The 16,458-nt window shown below is 43.4% G+C and overlaps 1 protein-coding gene and 1 long non-coding RNA gene across 7 annotated transcripts; one reads left to right on the forward strand and one right to left on the reverse strand.

Moving 5' to 3' along the window:
• Positions 1 to 619: 619 nt before the first annotated feature.
• CCDC117 (coiled-coil domain containing 117) lies at positions 620 to 15,812 on the reverse strand. 6 transcript variants are annotated; one of them, XM_001102936.5, is made up of 5 exons: positions 15,494 to 15,812; positions 14,784 to 14,834; positions 7,980 to 8,204; positions 5,980 to 6,117; positions 620 to 3,838 (listed from the first exon to the last, which is right to left on the reverse strand). In XM_001102936.5, the coding sequence occupies exons 1-5, from the start codon at positions 15,679 to 15,681 to the stop codon at positions 3,601 to 3,603; spliced, it is 840 nt and encodes a 279-aa protein (XP_001102936.3). In that variant the 5' UTR covers positions 15,682 to 15,812; the 3' UTR covers positions 620 to 3,600. The 6 variants fall into 6 exon arrangements, with proteins under 6 accessions (XP_001102936.3, XP_077806371.1, XP_077806370.1 ...); XM_077950245.1 differs by lacking the exon at positions 15,494 to 15,812 and adding an exon at positions 15,318 to 15,406; XM_077950244.1 differs by lacking the exon at positions 14,784 to 14,834 and having other exon boundaries at positions 7,980 to 8,094; positions 15,660 to 15,812.
• On the forward strand, positions 3,977 to 7,512 carry LOC144331858 (uncharacterized). Its single transcript, XR_013399420.1, has 3 exons — positions 3,977 to 6,284; positions 6,588 to 6,881; positions 7,060 to 7,512. It is a non-coding gene; the product is annotated as an uncharacterized LOC144331858 (long non-coding RNA).
• Positions 15,813 to 16,458: the final 646 nt, after the last annotated feature.

Raw genomic sequence — 16,458 nt, forward strand, 5'->3', positions numbered from 1 at the left:
ATCATACCATTGCACTCCAGCTGGGGCAACAAGAGCAAAACTCCGTCTGAAAAAAAAAAAAAACCACCACGTAAGTGAACATCACTGGGTTTTCCATTCCCCATTTTCAAAGATCCTCAACCCCCTCTATGAACTCTGTATGCCACTCTTCCAACTCTACATTTGTGTGTGTGTGTGTGTGTGTGTGTGTGTATATATATACACACATTTTTTTTTTAAGAGACAAGGTCTTGCTAACATTGCCCAGGTCCGTCTCTCCTGGGCTTACGTGATCCTCCTGCCTCAGCCTCACAAAGTGCTGGTACAGGTATGCACCATCGTACCTAGTCCATTTGAACATTTTTGAATACACAGTTACCACTGCCATCTAAATACTAACAATAGCAGTGAATTGCTCTGAGTGGAAAGCAGTCTACGGGTTTTAGAACAGCAACACACAGCCTGCCTATTTTGGGAATAGCTAATTCAAATATGAAACTTAAGCTTTATCCCAACATAATCATCCCTTCAGCATAAATTTAAGTCCTTCACTAATATGAATGCTGCTTCAACTACAATTGAGAGGAAAGGAGATATCGGATTTCATTATTTAAGTGGAGTAATACAAATATCTCAAAAGTCCAAAACACTTAAGAAGTTTTATTGAAAACGATAAAATACAGAAACACCAGATTCTCATTTTAAAGTAAAATTAACAGCATCTTCCAGAACATTCCTAGAACTGAACCATTCTTGTCACTTTTGAAAAACAAAGCCAAGTTCCAAATCCAAAATAATACATGAACATGCTGGTAAACATTCTTCTTATGGTTCCTGCCCCTACCTTAGTTATTTTCCTAAATTTTACATGTGTACCTTTTCAAGAAAGAGTGGCAGTTTTTTAAGTGATTAATATTTATGAGAACTGGACTTTCTTCATATTACAAAAAAACAAAAACAAAAACAAAAAACAAAAACCACACGCACCCTACTCAAACTCAGATAAAATACACATTTGTTCATTAAAGCTCACCTGCTTTAGATAATTTTTTCTCTTCACACATTAGCACAGTAAGCCAATGTTTGATCCATGCTGCAAAAGCTATACAAAACGAAAAGCCCTGATAACTCCCTAGGGAAATCTTAAGGCAAAGCAAAAGCAAAACCCTTATGCTACAAAAGTAAAACAAAAAGCAGAGGCATTGGGACTGTGGAGACGGCTCAGATGAATAAGCACCACAAGGATGAAGAAAACAATTTTTGTAGAAACATATGCAAGAAGATAAAGTCCAAAAAAGAACATAAAACATCAATTATCCTGCAGAAATAATTATCACGTCAGGTAACTTGACTAGTGAAATAAGCTCTGTTTGGATTTTAATTAACAGAATCTTAATTCTCTCCTACATTTACCAGTAGTATCAGAGCCTTGGGTTGGGGGCTCGTTTCTTCCTTTTTTCATCGTAAGACCTTTAGTCGGAGACCTGCCCAACAATTCCTGTAGAAGACAATCTTGGTGTGTTTTAGATCCTTCTTTGGAAAGCTGTCATCTTCCTTTCCACCTAAACACTAACTCTACCTCTGGGCAGTCACTTCATGTTTTTGTGTTGTACTGGAACACATTTTTTAGCATGGAGATTTGTTTAAGGCTACAAACTTTACAAGTTGGTCCCATCAAACAATGACTACAAGGCAGAAGTTTATCAAACGGCATGAATCAAACACTTGCACATTTCGAAAGAATACAGTTTACATTCATCTCGAAATCTGAGATTAAGAAACTATTAGCTGGTTTCCAACTGCTTTCAATACTGGTTTGAAGTTTGAATAATTTTACTGTATAGATATTAAATATTTTGTTTAAATATTAAACATTAAATATTTTCCTGACTATCCAGACAGAAAGAGAAAGCAGGAACAGGCAAAGAAGTAACAGTCCAATTAACAGACTTGTGACTTCTATGCCATCTGTAACAAGGGGAGGGATTTCAGTAAGGGTTCCAAAAACGCCTAGAAGGTGGTTTCTAAAAATTCACCTTTATGTGGCATAAGCCATTTTTTTTCTATAAAAGGTATCTGATTCCTACAAAGGGGGAAGAAACCCAGAAAACAAAACTGGGGTGGTGTCCTGTTGTGATGGAAGGGCATTATACCATTACACTCATTTAATAACTTATAGTGGATACTCTGTAGCAATAAAGAAACTGTCATTTTATTTTGCCCTATCAGCCCCTGCCACACAGAAGAGCTCTTCCTGAGAAACTACAAATTTCAAACCTGGCTATCCTCAAAGGACACCTGAAGCCTGGTTTAGGTACTCAAGAAGATGAAGGCTTCCTGCTAGCAGGAAGCAATTCTCCACTACCTTTTAGGCTTACTGCACAAGTCTCAGCACCAGTCAAATTGGCTGTTTTAGTAAACCTCAATGTCACCTGCTCATATATTTTCAGCTAATCATTCACTGTTTTCTAAATTAACATTTAAAAGTAACTTGCTGGCTGTGCACCGTGGCTCACGCCTGTAATCCCAGCATTTTGGGAGGCTGGGGTGGGCAGATCACCTGAGGTCAGGAGTTCGAGACCAGCCTGGCCAACATGGCGAAACCCGGTCTCTATTAAAAATACAAAAATTAGCTGGGCGTGGAGGCGGGCACCTGTAATCCCAGCTACTCAGGAGGGTGAGGCAGGAGAATTGCTTGAACCCGGGAGGTGGAGGTTGCGGTGGGGGAAAAAAAAAAAAACTTGCTAATACAAGTATAACTTTTTAAAAAACTACTAAAGTTATCAATGCTGGGCTTAGTTGACCAAGCACTTCCTTAGGATGAACTAAAGGATGCTTCTCCCATAGGCAAATTGCAGATGGGTTACATCAGTCTTTTAACTATCATTGAAAGTCAATTAATTTGTAAACATTACTGAATAACTGGGCTTATCAATTACGCAAGGGAAACCAAGGAGTAACAGTGGCACAAGGCAAAAAAGCCTTGAAGGAAAAACTTTCTCTATTATTTTCATAGTCAAAGAGGAGAGCCACAATACTACTGGCTATCAATGAGCTATATTGAATTGATAACTAAATTACAAGTTGCTAAGAAATTAGATTTCTTAGCAACAGGCTTAAGCTACTGCTCTTTTCCCTCCTCCCCAATTAGATATAGGCACCACTGTAAACAGCTCATATCTACACACTAAACTGTGACTTAACTGTCAGGATACAGCTGTAGTAGGAGCATCCTTCTTAATCATCTTTTTTGAATTCAAGGAGAATATTCTCCAAGTGTCTGAATAGTTTAGACAATGTGATATATGATTTAAGTCACCCTTACACATACAGCTTCTATACTTGTCTTTGAAGAGGCTGTAATCTTCGAAGAAACTGTAAACCAACATTCCTTTAATAAGCCCCACAGAAAACTGCTTTTCCCTTGAGACAAACTTCCTTGGCAAAAAGTTGAAGTCAATAAATGGCTACCCAAAATGAGAGTCCCACCCCCAAATCACAGGTGGAGATATTATTACACCCGTTTCATAAAACTTTCAAGTCCCTATACTATGCAAAGAGTCTCATAACTGAACACAGGATTCTTCTAACATTTGACAACTTTAGTGTAGAAATTGGTTTCTAGAGTTCCATCTCTTCTTCTGTGCTAGTAGCTGTCTCCAAACTATTATAAAGAGACATCCCTGGTTGCCGAGATTCCAAGAACAGTTCAGTTCTCTGAGGGAAGGTAGTGCCAGCAGCTGCATGCTTAGCTTGGCTCTCTCCTGTATAGTTCTTAGTATTAGAGGATGGCTTTGGCTTATCAGAAAGGAGTTCAGGGAGGGGTTTCCAGAGAACAAGCTCCATGGAAGGACGGCTCCTAAGACATAAAATACAGACTTTTATCAAAAAATTTTAGGACATGAAAACAAAAGCTATAGGTTGAAAAGCCAACATTACCTAATACCTTAAGGACTGATGGCAGCAAAACAGGATATTTAGAACACACAAACTGATCTTTACTTTCTTTTTTTTTTTTTTTTTTAAAGAGATGGGGGTCTTGCTGTGTTGTCCAGGGTGGAGTACAGTGGCACAGTCATAGCTCACTGCAGCCTTTAACTCCTGGACTCAAGTAATCTACCCACTTTAGCCTTCCCAGTAATTAGGACTACAGGCACATTACCACCATGCCTGGCTCCAACTGATCTTTAGAAACGCCCCTCAAATACATAACACTGCACACTTCAACATGTATATCTAACCAAATCAAGTGGATGTAATGATGCTGTGATGGGAAGTATCTAAAAATCCAATGTGAAAACACAGAGCCCTTGATTGTTAGAAATTTTTTAAAACTGTGGTTAATATTAGATGTAGGCAGCTAGCTTATACTAAATCATTATAAATGAAAAGGAAACACTGGACAAACATGCTGAAAGTATCTCAGGTGCCTTTTAGTACAGGTACAAAGTATAATGCTTTATGGGTCAGGCATGGTGGCTTGTGCCTGTAATCCTATCACTTTGGGAGGCCGAGCCAGGCAGACGGTTTGAGCCCAGGAGTTTGCAACCAGCCCGGGCAATGTGGTGAACCCTGTCTCTACAAAAAATACAAAAATTAGCTGGGTGCCTGTAGTCCCAGCTACTCGGGAGGCTGAGGTGGGAGGATCACCTGAGCCCGGGAGGTCAAGTCTGTGGTGAACTGTGATCATGCCACACTACACTCCAGCCTGGGTGAGAGTGAGACCCTGTCTCAAAACACAAAACAAAGCAAAACAAAACAAGCTTCACGGTTAAGGCAAAATGACTATGTTATACACACACTGTGGCAGCAATGGTGTCTGGGCCCAAAGAGGAAGCAAAAATAAAACAAAACAATGAAATACCCCCAAAGGCTAGCTTCTGGAAAACTACCAAAAGCAGAAAGTGCTATGTTTTAGGCTGGAGGGTAACGTGACCAGCTTACTTATGGCTATTTACCCACCCATAGGGCTGGGTAGTTAATTATAAGCTCAAGATAGGACCCTAATGCAAAACCTCTGTGATAAGACCAAATAGCAGCTGAACTTCTAGCACAAATCATCTCCCCTGTATCCAAAGGTAATAATGCCTCATCTATCTGGCCTCACTGAGACTGGTGTCCTAAGAAGTTTTTTCAGATACCTGAAACTTGCCCTCATTGGGTACCAACTCCATCTAAAGTCTTTCCTAGGCAATACCTAAATGGCACTTTATAACCAACTTCCCTACTATTTTACATAGTTAATAATGACAATTTGAGATCATGGAGGCTTCAGGGACTACAGGATTACAGGGCTGGGCTAATCATTACTCACAGGCCCCAGGCCACTTTACTTTTTAGGTTATTGTGTTTGCTTTCCAGGTTCCTCTCTTGTCCTCACAGTGTAGTCACAGCTCCCTGTTAGAAGTTTTGTTTGTTCTGCTCTCATTTGCTGTTTCTGCTTCTACTCTGATGATCTAGGAAACCAGATAACTGAGCTCATAAACTGTGTTTAGATTAAAAGCAAAACAGCTCTGCTAAAGGCCTGGAAGGACTATGCTAATGAGCCAAGAATATGAGCTTTGTTTTGCAGTCTTTGCAGTAACTACTTTCACTGATGGGCCACTTTTTTTTTGTTTCCTAGGCCTCAATGTTGTTCCTGGGTAATTTAGAAAGCCGGGTAAACAGGAGCCTTTGAAATGTGGTTCCTATATCCTATCACAAGAACTTGAGAGAGTGGGCTCTCTTGCCAGTCATCCCATTTCCAAATAGCAGACTACAGTCCATTTTAGGTCTTCAAAGGAACGAAAGAGTAAGTAGGCAAGGCAGCCACTTCCCCATACTTCAAACTTCTGCTTATAAAGCACTTTGCTCAACCCAATGAACTAGGAAAAAGCCAATCTCCGATTGCCTGGTGATCAGGAGATAAAAAGAGCTGACGAGGACAGGATGGGCAGAATCTAGACACTGGGTTTTCCCTGCAAGATCATAAATAAATAGAAATCAGGTACCAAAACTTACATAGACTCAATCATTTTCTTTGTAAAAACTTCATCAAATTCCCTCTTCAAACCTGTTTTCATGGTATCAGAAAGGACAAGACTGGGGAGATGGTTAACATTTCTGTCAGCTTCAACTTCTTCATCTTCATCAATTATCCTAAATCAATTAAGGCATCAGCAGAAGAAAAAATATTTAGACAAGCTATTATATATTCTAGTATTTAGACAAAATTTTAAAAATACAAAAGGATAAAAGCAGTAAGTAATACAGCAATAGACTAAGCAAAAAATGAGGCTATACCTGAGTATAAAAGGTATACTCAGGCTGGGCGTGGCAGCTCACACCTGTAATCCCAGCACTTTGGGAGGCTGAGGCGGGCAGATAACCTGAGGTTAGGATTTGGAGAAGAGCCTGGCCAACATGGTGAAATCCCATCTCTACTAAAAATACAAAAATTTGTCGGGTGTGGTGACACATCCCTGTAATTCAGCTACTCAGGAGGCTGAGGCAGGAGAATCACTTGAACCCAGGAGGTGGAGGTTGCAGTGAACCAAGATTGTGCCATTCTACACCAGCCTGAGCAACAGAGCAAGACTCCGTCTCGAAACAAAAAAACCTATACTCAGGGGGTTGTTCAACATTTAACAAAAAAGTTTTACATATAATCAAATCTGAATGTTTTTCAGAGAATTATCACATAAACCAAAATTAATATTCAGAGACAGTAAGTGAAAACACTTAGCAGTTCTATGAGAATTCACTTTAAAAGCACATACTTCATGGCTGGGCATGGTGCCTCATGCCTGTAATCCCAGCACTTGAGAAGCCGAGATGGGCAGATAACCTGAGGCCAGGAGTTCGAGACCAGCCTGGCCAATATGGTGAAACTCTGTCTTTACTAAAAATACAAAATTAGCCAAGTGTGATGGCAGGCACCTGTAATCCCAGCTACTCAGGAGATTGAGGCAGGAGAATTGCTTGAACCTGGGAGGCGGAGATCGCAATGAGCCAAGATCACACCACTGCACTCCAGCCTAAGCGACACAGCGAGACTCTGTCTCCAAAAATAAAAATAAAAATACAAAAATAATTAGCCAGGTGTGGTGGCAGACACCTGTAATCCCAGTTACTCAGGAGGCTGAGGCAAGTGAATTGCTTGAACCTGGGAGGCAGAGGTTGCAGTGAGCTGAGATGGTGTCATTGCACTCCAGCCTGGGCGACAGAGCGAGATTGTTTCAAAAAAAAAAAAAAGGCTACAGTATACTGGCCCAGCACAGTAGCTCACGCCTGTAATCCCAGCACTTTGGGAGGCTGAGGCAGGCGGCTTGCTTGAGCCCAAGAATGCATGACCAGCTTGGGCAACATGGTGAAATCCCATCTCTATAAAAGACACAAAGATTAGCCAGGGGTGGCGGTGCATGCTTGCAGTCCCAGCTACTCGGGAGGCTGAGGGGGGCAGATGTGTTGAGCCTGAAAGGTCAAGACTGCAGTGAGCCACTGCACTCCAACCTGGGTGACAAAGCAAGACCCTGTCTCAATTAAAAAAAAAAAGGGGGGGGGGCGGGTTGGCTCATGCCTGTAATCCCAGCACTTTGGGAGGCTGAGACGGGTGGATCACCTGAGGTTATGAGTTCGAGACCAGCCTGACCAACATGGAGAAACCCTGTCTCTACTAAAAATACAAAATTAGCTGGGCTTGGTGGCGCATGGCTGTAATCCCAGCTACTCGGGAGGCTGGGGCAGGAGAATCGCTTGAACCCAGGAGGCGGAGGTTGCACTGAGCCAAGATGGTGCCATTGCACTCCAGCCTAGGCAACAAGAGCAAAACTCCATCTAAAAAACAAAACAAAACAAAAAAACAAAACAAAAAAAACCATACGCTTTGAATTCTCTGACTTACAGTCTTTCTGAGAGGTTAAGGATCAAGGTATCACCAAATGATAAACAGAATTAGCTTATATGAGAAGAGATATTACAAGGAAACAGCAAAAAACCAGCTATATACACTGCCCAGTTACCTGTCCTCAATCTCTTGAAGCTTCCTTCGGGCAACTTCACACTGTGGTTCTCCAGTTGTCTGATCCATTTCTTCACAAATAACATCTAATATCCCAGGTACGGAAAGGCCACTAATGCAGGGATTTACTCCATGACCCTCTACATCCTGATGTGCACAAAGAATCCAGTCATTAGGACCAGCACAGAGCTCTGCTTCAGTTATCCTTTTCTTTCTTACTGGACAACTGAAAAACAGAAAAAAAATTCAATGAAAATCCCAACTAATATAAATGAAACATTTATCATTCCTATCTCCAATCAAATTTTTATATTTAAAAAACTAACTTTTTTGACAAGTGTGTGATTACAAGATGGAAAATACTGCATTTTTTTCCTGCTATTCTCACAGCCACACTGAACTGCTTTCTTCTACTGCTCTTTGCCAAATAAAGATGCACCTGCAAGATTTTGCCTGTTCAGACAGTTAAGTGTTCAATGTGGGACCTTAAAGTCATTCCTGCTTATTTGGCTCTGGAAAGGGCAAGTGGGAAGTAAAGAAACCAAAAGTTGGCTGGGCGTGGTGGCTCACACCTGTAATACCAGCACTTGGAGTGGCTGAGGTAGGAGGATCACCTGAGCCTACAGTTCAAGACCAGCTTGGGCAATATAGTGAGACACTAATTCAGACCATGAATGAATGAATGAATGAATGAATGAATGAATGAAACAAAGAAACCAAAAGTCAGCAATTCAGCATATTTTGTCATACTGCTACTGCTCCATCAAACATATAGGGAGATGGTCTGGCAGCCATTCTATATTCCCTTAGGGCAAAAATGTACATCTCATGAGGTTTGTTCAAAGTATTAATATTACAGGTGTGGGGGACAGCATTAATTTCTTGGTCCCCTTCAAAATGTCAGAGGCTCTATCAGTGTCCAACCAATAGTGGAGTCCAATTTTCTCCCACTTTGCAACATAATGTCTTCACATCCTAAACAAATTCGTACTTCATAGAAACTTAAGAATTCATCAAATCCTTTTTTTTTTTATTTGGAAACTAGGACCTAGAAAAACTAACCTGGCTTCTCCAAAGTGTCACAGTAAAGTAATGAGTTGCATCTTGAGGAAAAAGCAGAATAAGGCAAGTGTGGTGGTGTGTGCCTACAGTCCCAGCTACTTGGGAAGCTGCGGAAGGAGATCACTTGAGCCCAGTGTCTGAGACCAGCCTGAGCAACACAGTGAGAGAGTCCACATCCCCAAAAAGCAAAATAAATCTAAAGGGAACAGGTAATTTCCCCACACAATCTAACAATTCCACTATAAAATGCAAATGAGTTTAACAGCTGGGTTCTGCACTCTGACCTCCAACAACATGATTTAGGCTAAGTTATTTCATGCCTGTAGGTTCACTTTCTAAATAGAGATCGATGATAATTAAGTCCCAAAGATAATATGATAGCACACTTCTGGGCATTAGACATCCAAATGTCTCATCCCACCTCCTCCCAAGGCCTCAACTTCTCCACTTGTAAATTAAAGATGGTTAACTTTTTAAATCAATAGTTTCTATACTCTAAACTTTTTATTTATTTATTTAGGCATCTATAATAACATCTTAAGAGAGAACCCCAAAAGATAAAAGCAAAAAGTTTCCTGTGTTATCCACAGTAATCCCAAGGCAATAAGGAACAGAAATATTTTCTGGTCAGTGGGTCTCACTGCAACCTCCACCTCCTGGGTTCAAGCAATTCTCCTGCCTCGGCCTCCGAGTAGCTGGGACTACATGCACGTACCACCACGCCCAAATGATTTTTGTATTTTTAGTAGAGAAGAGGTTTCATCATGTTGGCCCAGCTGGTCTCAAACTACTGATCTGAGGTGATCTGCCTGCCTCGGCCTCCCAAAGTGCTAGGATTACAGGCATAAGTCACTGCGCCGGACCCAGTGATTTTTAAACTAAGGGAACTTTCAAATCTAATGTTTTATGAATCTACGTATCAACAAGTTTAGAAAATCCAAAGTGTCCAATGGCAGAAAAAAACCATACACAAAATTAAAAGACAAAGGATAAATTTGAAGAAAACAAGTGCAACACACATAAACCCCTAACTTCCTTAATAAAGATTTCCTGGCAGGAAGTGGTGGCTCACACCTATAATCCCAACACTTTGGGAGGCCTAGGTGAGCGAATCACAAGGTCAGGAGATAGAGACCATCCTGGCTAACAGGGTGAAACCTGTCTTTACTAAAAATGCAAAAAATTAGCCAGGCATGGTGGCATGCACCTGTAATCCCAGCTACTCCGGAGGCTGAGACAGAAGAATCGCTTGAACCCAGGAGGTGGAGGTTGCTACAGTGAACCCAGATCATGCTACTGTATTCCAACCTGGGCAACAGAGTGAGGATCCGTCTCAAAAAGAAAAAAAAAATTCCTATAAATGAGTAAGAAAAAGATCAATAAGCCAATAGAAAATATGCATAAACAGCCAGGCGCAGTGGCTTGCGCCTGTAATCCCAGAACTTTGGGAGGCCCAGGCGGGTGAATCATGAGGTCAAGTGATCAAGACCACCCTGGCCAACATGGTGAAATCCCGTCTCTACTAAAAATACAAAAATAAGGTGGGCCTGGTGGTACACGACTGTAGTTCCAGCAACTTGGGAGGATAAGGCAGGAGAATCACTTGAGCCTGGGCGGGAGAGGTTGCAGTAAGCCAAGATCACAGCTCTGCACTCCAGCCTGGCGGCAGAGTGAGAGTCCATCTCAAAAAAAAAAAAAAAGAAAAAAAAGAAAAGAAAAGATGTTCAATATCACTTATAATTAACAAATATAAATTAAAACAACAATCTAAACTTCTTTAACCTTTTTAACTATAAAATCCTACACACGTAAAATTACATCAAACATACAGCTTAACAAATAATTACAAAACAAACAATAATGACAATGTAATTTAAGACACAGAATAGGCCAGGCGCAGTGGCTCATGCTTGTAATTCCAGCACTTTGGGAGGCAGAGGCGAGAAGATCACAAGGTCAGGAGATTGAGACCATCTTGGCTAACATGGTGAAACCCCGTCTCTACCAAAAATACAAAAAATTATCACACACCTGTAGTCCCAGCTACACGGGAGGCTGAGGCAGGAGAATCACTTGAACCTGGGAGGCAGAGGTTGTGCCGAGGGAGCCGAGATTGTGCCACTGCACTCCAGCCTGGGCAACAGAGCGAGACACCATCTCAAAAAAAAAAAAAAAAGGCTACAGTATACTGGTCTGGCACAGTAGCTCACGCCTGTAATCCCAGCACTTTGGGAGGCCGAGGCAGGCAGATCACTTGAGGTCAGGAGTTTGAGACCAGCTTGGCCAACATGGCACAACCCTTTCTCTATTAAAAATACAAAAAATTGGCCGGGCGCAGTGGCTCATGCCTGTAATCCCAGCACTCTGGGAGGCCAAGGCAAGAGGATCATCTGAGGTCGGGAGTTCCAGACCAGCCTGATCAACATGGAGAAACCTTGTCTCTACTGAAAATACAAAATTAGCCAGGCAAGGCGGCACATGCCTGTAATCCCAACTATTTAGGAGGTACAGCCGGAGAACCACTTGAAGCTGGGAGGCAGAGGTTGTGCTGAGTGGAGATTGTGCCATTGCACTCCAGCCTGGACAACAAGAGTGAAACTCCGTCTCAAAAAAAAAAAAATTAGCTGGGCGTGGTGGTATGCTCCTGTAATCCCAGCTACTTGTGAGGCTGAGGCAGGAGAATCGCTTGAACCTGGGAGATAGAGGTGGCAGTGAGCTGAGCCTGTGCCACTGCACTCTAGCCTGAGCAACAAAGTAACTGGGGAAAAAAACAAAAGAAAAGATATAGAATACAGCCAGCATCCCAAAATGGTAATCTAGTCTTGCTCTGTTGCCTAAAATGGAGTGCAGTGGCACAATCTTGGCTCACTGTAACCTCTGCCTTCTCCTCCTGCCTCAGCCTCTGGGGTGTCTGGGATTACAGGCACGCACCACCACACCAGCTATTTTTTTGTATTTTAGTAGAGACAGGGTTTCGCCATGTTAGCCAGGCTGGTCTCAAACTCTCGGGCTCAAGAAATCCACCTACCCTGGCCTCCCCAAGTGCTGGGATTACAGACATGAGGCACTACGCTGGATGCCAAATCAGGACTTTAATGTGGATGCCTAATGATCCTAATGGTCCCAATTTACACTCCTACCCATGTTTAAGAGTTCCTGGTGCTTCACATGCATCCCAATATCTGGAGGTAGAGTGGCATCTCATTGTGGCTTTAATACGCATTTCCCTAAAGATAATGACGTTGAACACTTTTTTATTTGGTTGTTCTTGGATATTATCTTTGAGAAATCTTTTTACTTCTTATTCTTTTTTTGAGACAGTCTCACTTTGTTACCCAGGCTGGAGTGCAGTGGCACAATGTCGGCTCACTGCAACCTCTGCTGCCCAAGTTCAAGCGATTCTCCTGCCTCAGCCTCCCGAGTAACTGGGATTACAGGCACCTGCCACCACACCTGACTAATTTTTGTATTTTTAGTACAGACCGGGTTTCATCATATTGGTCACGCTAGTCTTGAACTCCTGACCTCGTGATCCACCTGCCTCGGCTTCCCAAAGTGATGGGATTACAGGAGTGAGCCACCGCGCCTGGCCTTACTTCTTTTTCTATTAGACTGCCTGTTTATGAGATGTAATTTTTCATGTATTAGTTAGGCAGCAATCCCAAAGTTTAAAAATACACTTGTGTTGAGAAGATGTTAATGGGCATATAAATTGGCAAAAACTCACATTCGAACTTTAAAATGCACACACTTTAAGACCCAGCAATTCCGCATCAAGGAAGCCATTCATATACTTCCAAACATATACAAAGAACTTCAAAAGAATGGTCAGGGTAGATTTGTAATAGCAAAAGATTAGAAAATAACTTAGAAATCCATCAATAGGAAATTGGTTAATTATCTATACGAAGTCCCACAATAGAATTCCACACAACTGGCCAGGCGCGGTGGCTCACGCCTGTAATCCCAGCACTTTGGGAGGCCGAGACGGGCGGATCACAAGGTCAGGAGATCGAGACCATCCTGGCTAACACAGTGAAACCCCGTCTCTACTAAAAATACAAAAAATTAGCTGGGCGTGGTAGCGGGCGCCTGTAGTCCCAGCTACTCGGGAGGCTGAGGCAGGAGAATGGCGTGAACCCAGGAGGTGGAGCTTGCAGTGAGCCGAGATCACGCCACTGCGCTCCAGCCTGGGTGACACAGCAAAGACTCCGTCTCAAAAAAAAAAAAAAAAAATTCCACACAACTATTTTTTTTTTGTTTTTTTGAGACGGAGTCTCACTCTATTGCCCAGGCTGGAGTGCAACGGCGTGATCTTGGCTTACTGCAACCTCTGCCTTCCGGGTTCAAGCGATTCTCCTGCCTCAAACACCTGAGTAGCTGGGATTACATGCACACACCACTACCCACAGCTAAGTTTTGTATTTTAGTACAGACAGGGTTTCATCATGTCGGCCAGGCTGGTCTCAAACTCCTAACCACCTGATTTGCCCTTCTCAGCCTCCCAAAGTGCTGGGATTACACTGTGAGCCACCACGCCTGGCTTCCACTCAACTATTTAAAGAGAAATTATGTAAACCTCTATGTGTTGATATGGAACAAGCTACAGAAGAGTAAAATGAAAAGATCAATGTGTTGTACAGTGTGAACCGTATCTTCCTACGAACGTAAAAAAACAGCCACTGCACTCCAGCCTGAGTGACAGAATCAGACCCTGTCTCAAACAAAAAAAAAAAAAGAAAGAAAAAGACTTGAAAACTTGGTAAATTTTTAGATTATCGTCTAAAGGAGACACAGAAAAAGGGTAACGGTTATCTCTGGTGGGGAAAACTAGGGGTGTGGAGTAAAAGACTTGAATACAGTCTGGTGTGACAGTTCACACCTGTAATCCCAGAGCTGGGAGGATTGCTTGAGGCCAAAAGTTCATGACCAGACTGGTCAACATAGTGAGACACCATCTCTACAAAAATTTTTTTAAAAAATTAGCTCAGCGTGGTGACAAGTCTGTAGTCTCAGCTATTCAGGAGGCTAAAGCTGAAGGATCATTTTGAGCCCAAGGAGTTTGATGCTGCAGTGAGCTGGGATAACACAACTGCACTCCAGCTTGGGTGACAGAGACCCTGACTTTTAAAAAAAAAAAAAAAAAAAAAAAAAGACTTTTCAGGCTGGGGCGGCTCAGGCCTTAATCCCAGCACTTTGGGAGGCCGAGGCGGGCGGATCACGAAGTCAGAAAATCGAGACCCTCCTGGCTAACACGGTGAAACCCCGTCTCTACTAAAAAAACAACTACTAAAAAAACAAACAAACAAATACAAAAAAATAGCCAGGTGTGGTGGCGGGCGCCTGTAGTCCCAGCTACTAGGGAGGTTGAGGCAGGAGAATGGGATGAACCTGGGAGACGGAGTTTACATTGAGCCGACATCAGCCTGGGAGACTCCGTCTCAAAAAAAAAAAAAAAAAAAACAACTTTTCAATATGTACTTTTTAAATTATTTTACTTTGTGCATGTAACATTAACATGGCTCAAAATCCAAACATTACAATTTGTTACAGAGCGAAAAGTTTCCCTCTGACCTGCCACTGTTACTTTCTCTAAAAGACAACCAGTGTCACTAATTCCTGTGTCTCTTTCCAGAAACACTCATCTAATGTTTCACCTTTTCACTTAAACAAGTAATTTAGACTACAACATGGGTTCAATTAACGGTGACCATAGAGTGAATAAACAACCACTGAAACTTACTCATCATCCTCCTCCTCTCGCTTGTGTTTCTTTTTACAGTGAACAGAAACACTGTTGGAACAAACAAAAATCAGTCAATTCAGAAATGTACTTGAGCTTGTGCTTTCAGGATCCTCTTTCTTGCTCCAATAATCTTCCTCATCCCCACACACCAAACGTCCCTTTCTGAGCCTAGTGGGATGGGTACAAATCACAGGTCAGTCGGGTAACGGTGGGTTGCCCCGAAATAACTGGGCACTGAAATCTCAACTTGTCGTTTTGTCAAGGTGGAAGACCAAACCAGGGAAAACGTCCTCGGGGAAGGCTCTGTTCTAAACACTTTATTTGCATAATCTCACTAAGAGGACCCGTTTCTGTCCCATGCTTGGCATACTTTGCAGATGAGACACTGAAAGTTGTCATTAACAGCGGCCGCGCCGAGGGGGCACCCAGACCGAGTCGCCCAGGTTCCAACTGGAAGTCTCACTTCTCGGGGACACAGTCGGGCCGAGGTTCGGACCGGACTCCTGGGCTGTGCGACCCCAGGCGACTTACAGTTAACGTCTCTGGGGATCAGTTTCTTCATCTGTAAACTGGGCTGCGAAGCTCCCGCGGAGGGCCGTGGGGAGGGAAAGTCAAGATGCCCCGGCGCGGAGCCCGCGCCCCTGCCCGTGCCCGCCGCGAGGGGCGCCCAGCCTGCCCGCCCGCCCCGAGCCCGACGGGCTCCTCACCGTCCGCGCGCCGCACTCCCGGCGGGGCTGCTAGGGACTGCGCGGGGTCCCGACCGCGGGGCCAAGTCGGCGCCGTCAGCCCCTGGCGGGAAGGCCCGACCAGGGAAGGCCGGCTGCGGCGGCGGCTGCAGGAAGTCCGAGCTGCCGCTCAGAGGGAGGCCGCCGAAGGGCCGGCCGAGCGTAGCCATAGCCGGCGAGACTAGGAAGCTGCGACGGCGGCCTCGGCCGCCCGCGTCCCCAGGCCCGGCAGCTGCAGCCACAGCGACTGCCGAAAGGCGCCAGCCTCCGATCCCGCTCTCGACCCCACGTCACGCCTTCTAGAACCCTCCACCTCGGGCCGTTCAGGGGCATGCCGGGATTTGTTGTGTGTAGAGGGCCGCTGCCGCGAGGGATGCCGGGATTTGCAGTCCTTCCACACTACAAACAAAATGGCTGTCTCTCGACCTCTTAGCCGGGGCTATGTGTTGATATGGAACAAGCTACAGAAGAGTAAAATGAAAAGATCAATGTGTTGCACAGTGTGAACCATATCTTCCTACGAATGTAAAAAAAGGGTGGCTCTGGCTGACCAAGAGTATGACCTAGGTTCAAATCCTCACTCCGCAAGTTTCGTACCTCAGTTTCCACAGTAGTAAAATGAGATAATAATAGTACATATAATCATGGAGTTGATGTGTGGAATACATGAATTTAAACATCTAGAGCCAGGGCTGGGCAGTGGCTGAGTCCTGTAATCCCAGCAATTTGGAAGGTGGAGGCAGGAGGATCTTTTGAGTCCGGGAGACCCTGTCTCAAAACAAAAACAATCTAGAGCCCTTAGAGCAGTGCCTGACGTACAATACACACTCATTAAGTATCAGTTATTAATATAAGTGAATCAATAAAAATGTAACAATTTTAATACAAATGAAGTTGGTGGTGCCTTAGAACAGCATGGAAGATAAGTAAAAACCTCATTTGCTGGC

This window comes from Macaca mulatta, chromosome 10, assembly GCF_049350105.2.
Source record: "Macaca mulatta isolate MMU2019108-1 chromosome 10, T2T-MMU8v2.0, whole genome shotgun sequence".
Classification (NCBI taxonomy): domain Eukaryota; kingdom Metazoa; phylum Chordata; class Mammalia; order Primates; family Cercopithecidae; genus Macaca; species Macaca mulatta.

What these genes read in the sequence shown, in the direction of transcription:
- CCDC117 (XM_001102936.5), bottom strand. Translation starts at nt 15,681, where the DNA reads ATGGCTACGCTCGGCCGGCCCTTCGGCGGCCTCCCTCTGAGCGGCAGC. An exon ending in CTTCAAGAGATTGAGGACAG is followed by an intron (nt 6,118 to 7,979) that starts GTAACTGGGCAG and finishes TAATTGATTTAG; the next exon opens with GATAATTGATGAAGATGAAG. An exon ending in AAGAAAATGATTGAGTCTAT is followed by an intron (nt 3,839 to 5,979) that starts GTAAGTTTTGGT and finishes TTTATGTCTTAG; the next exon opens with GAGCCGTCCTTCCATGGAGC.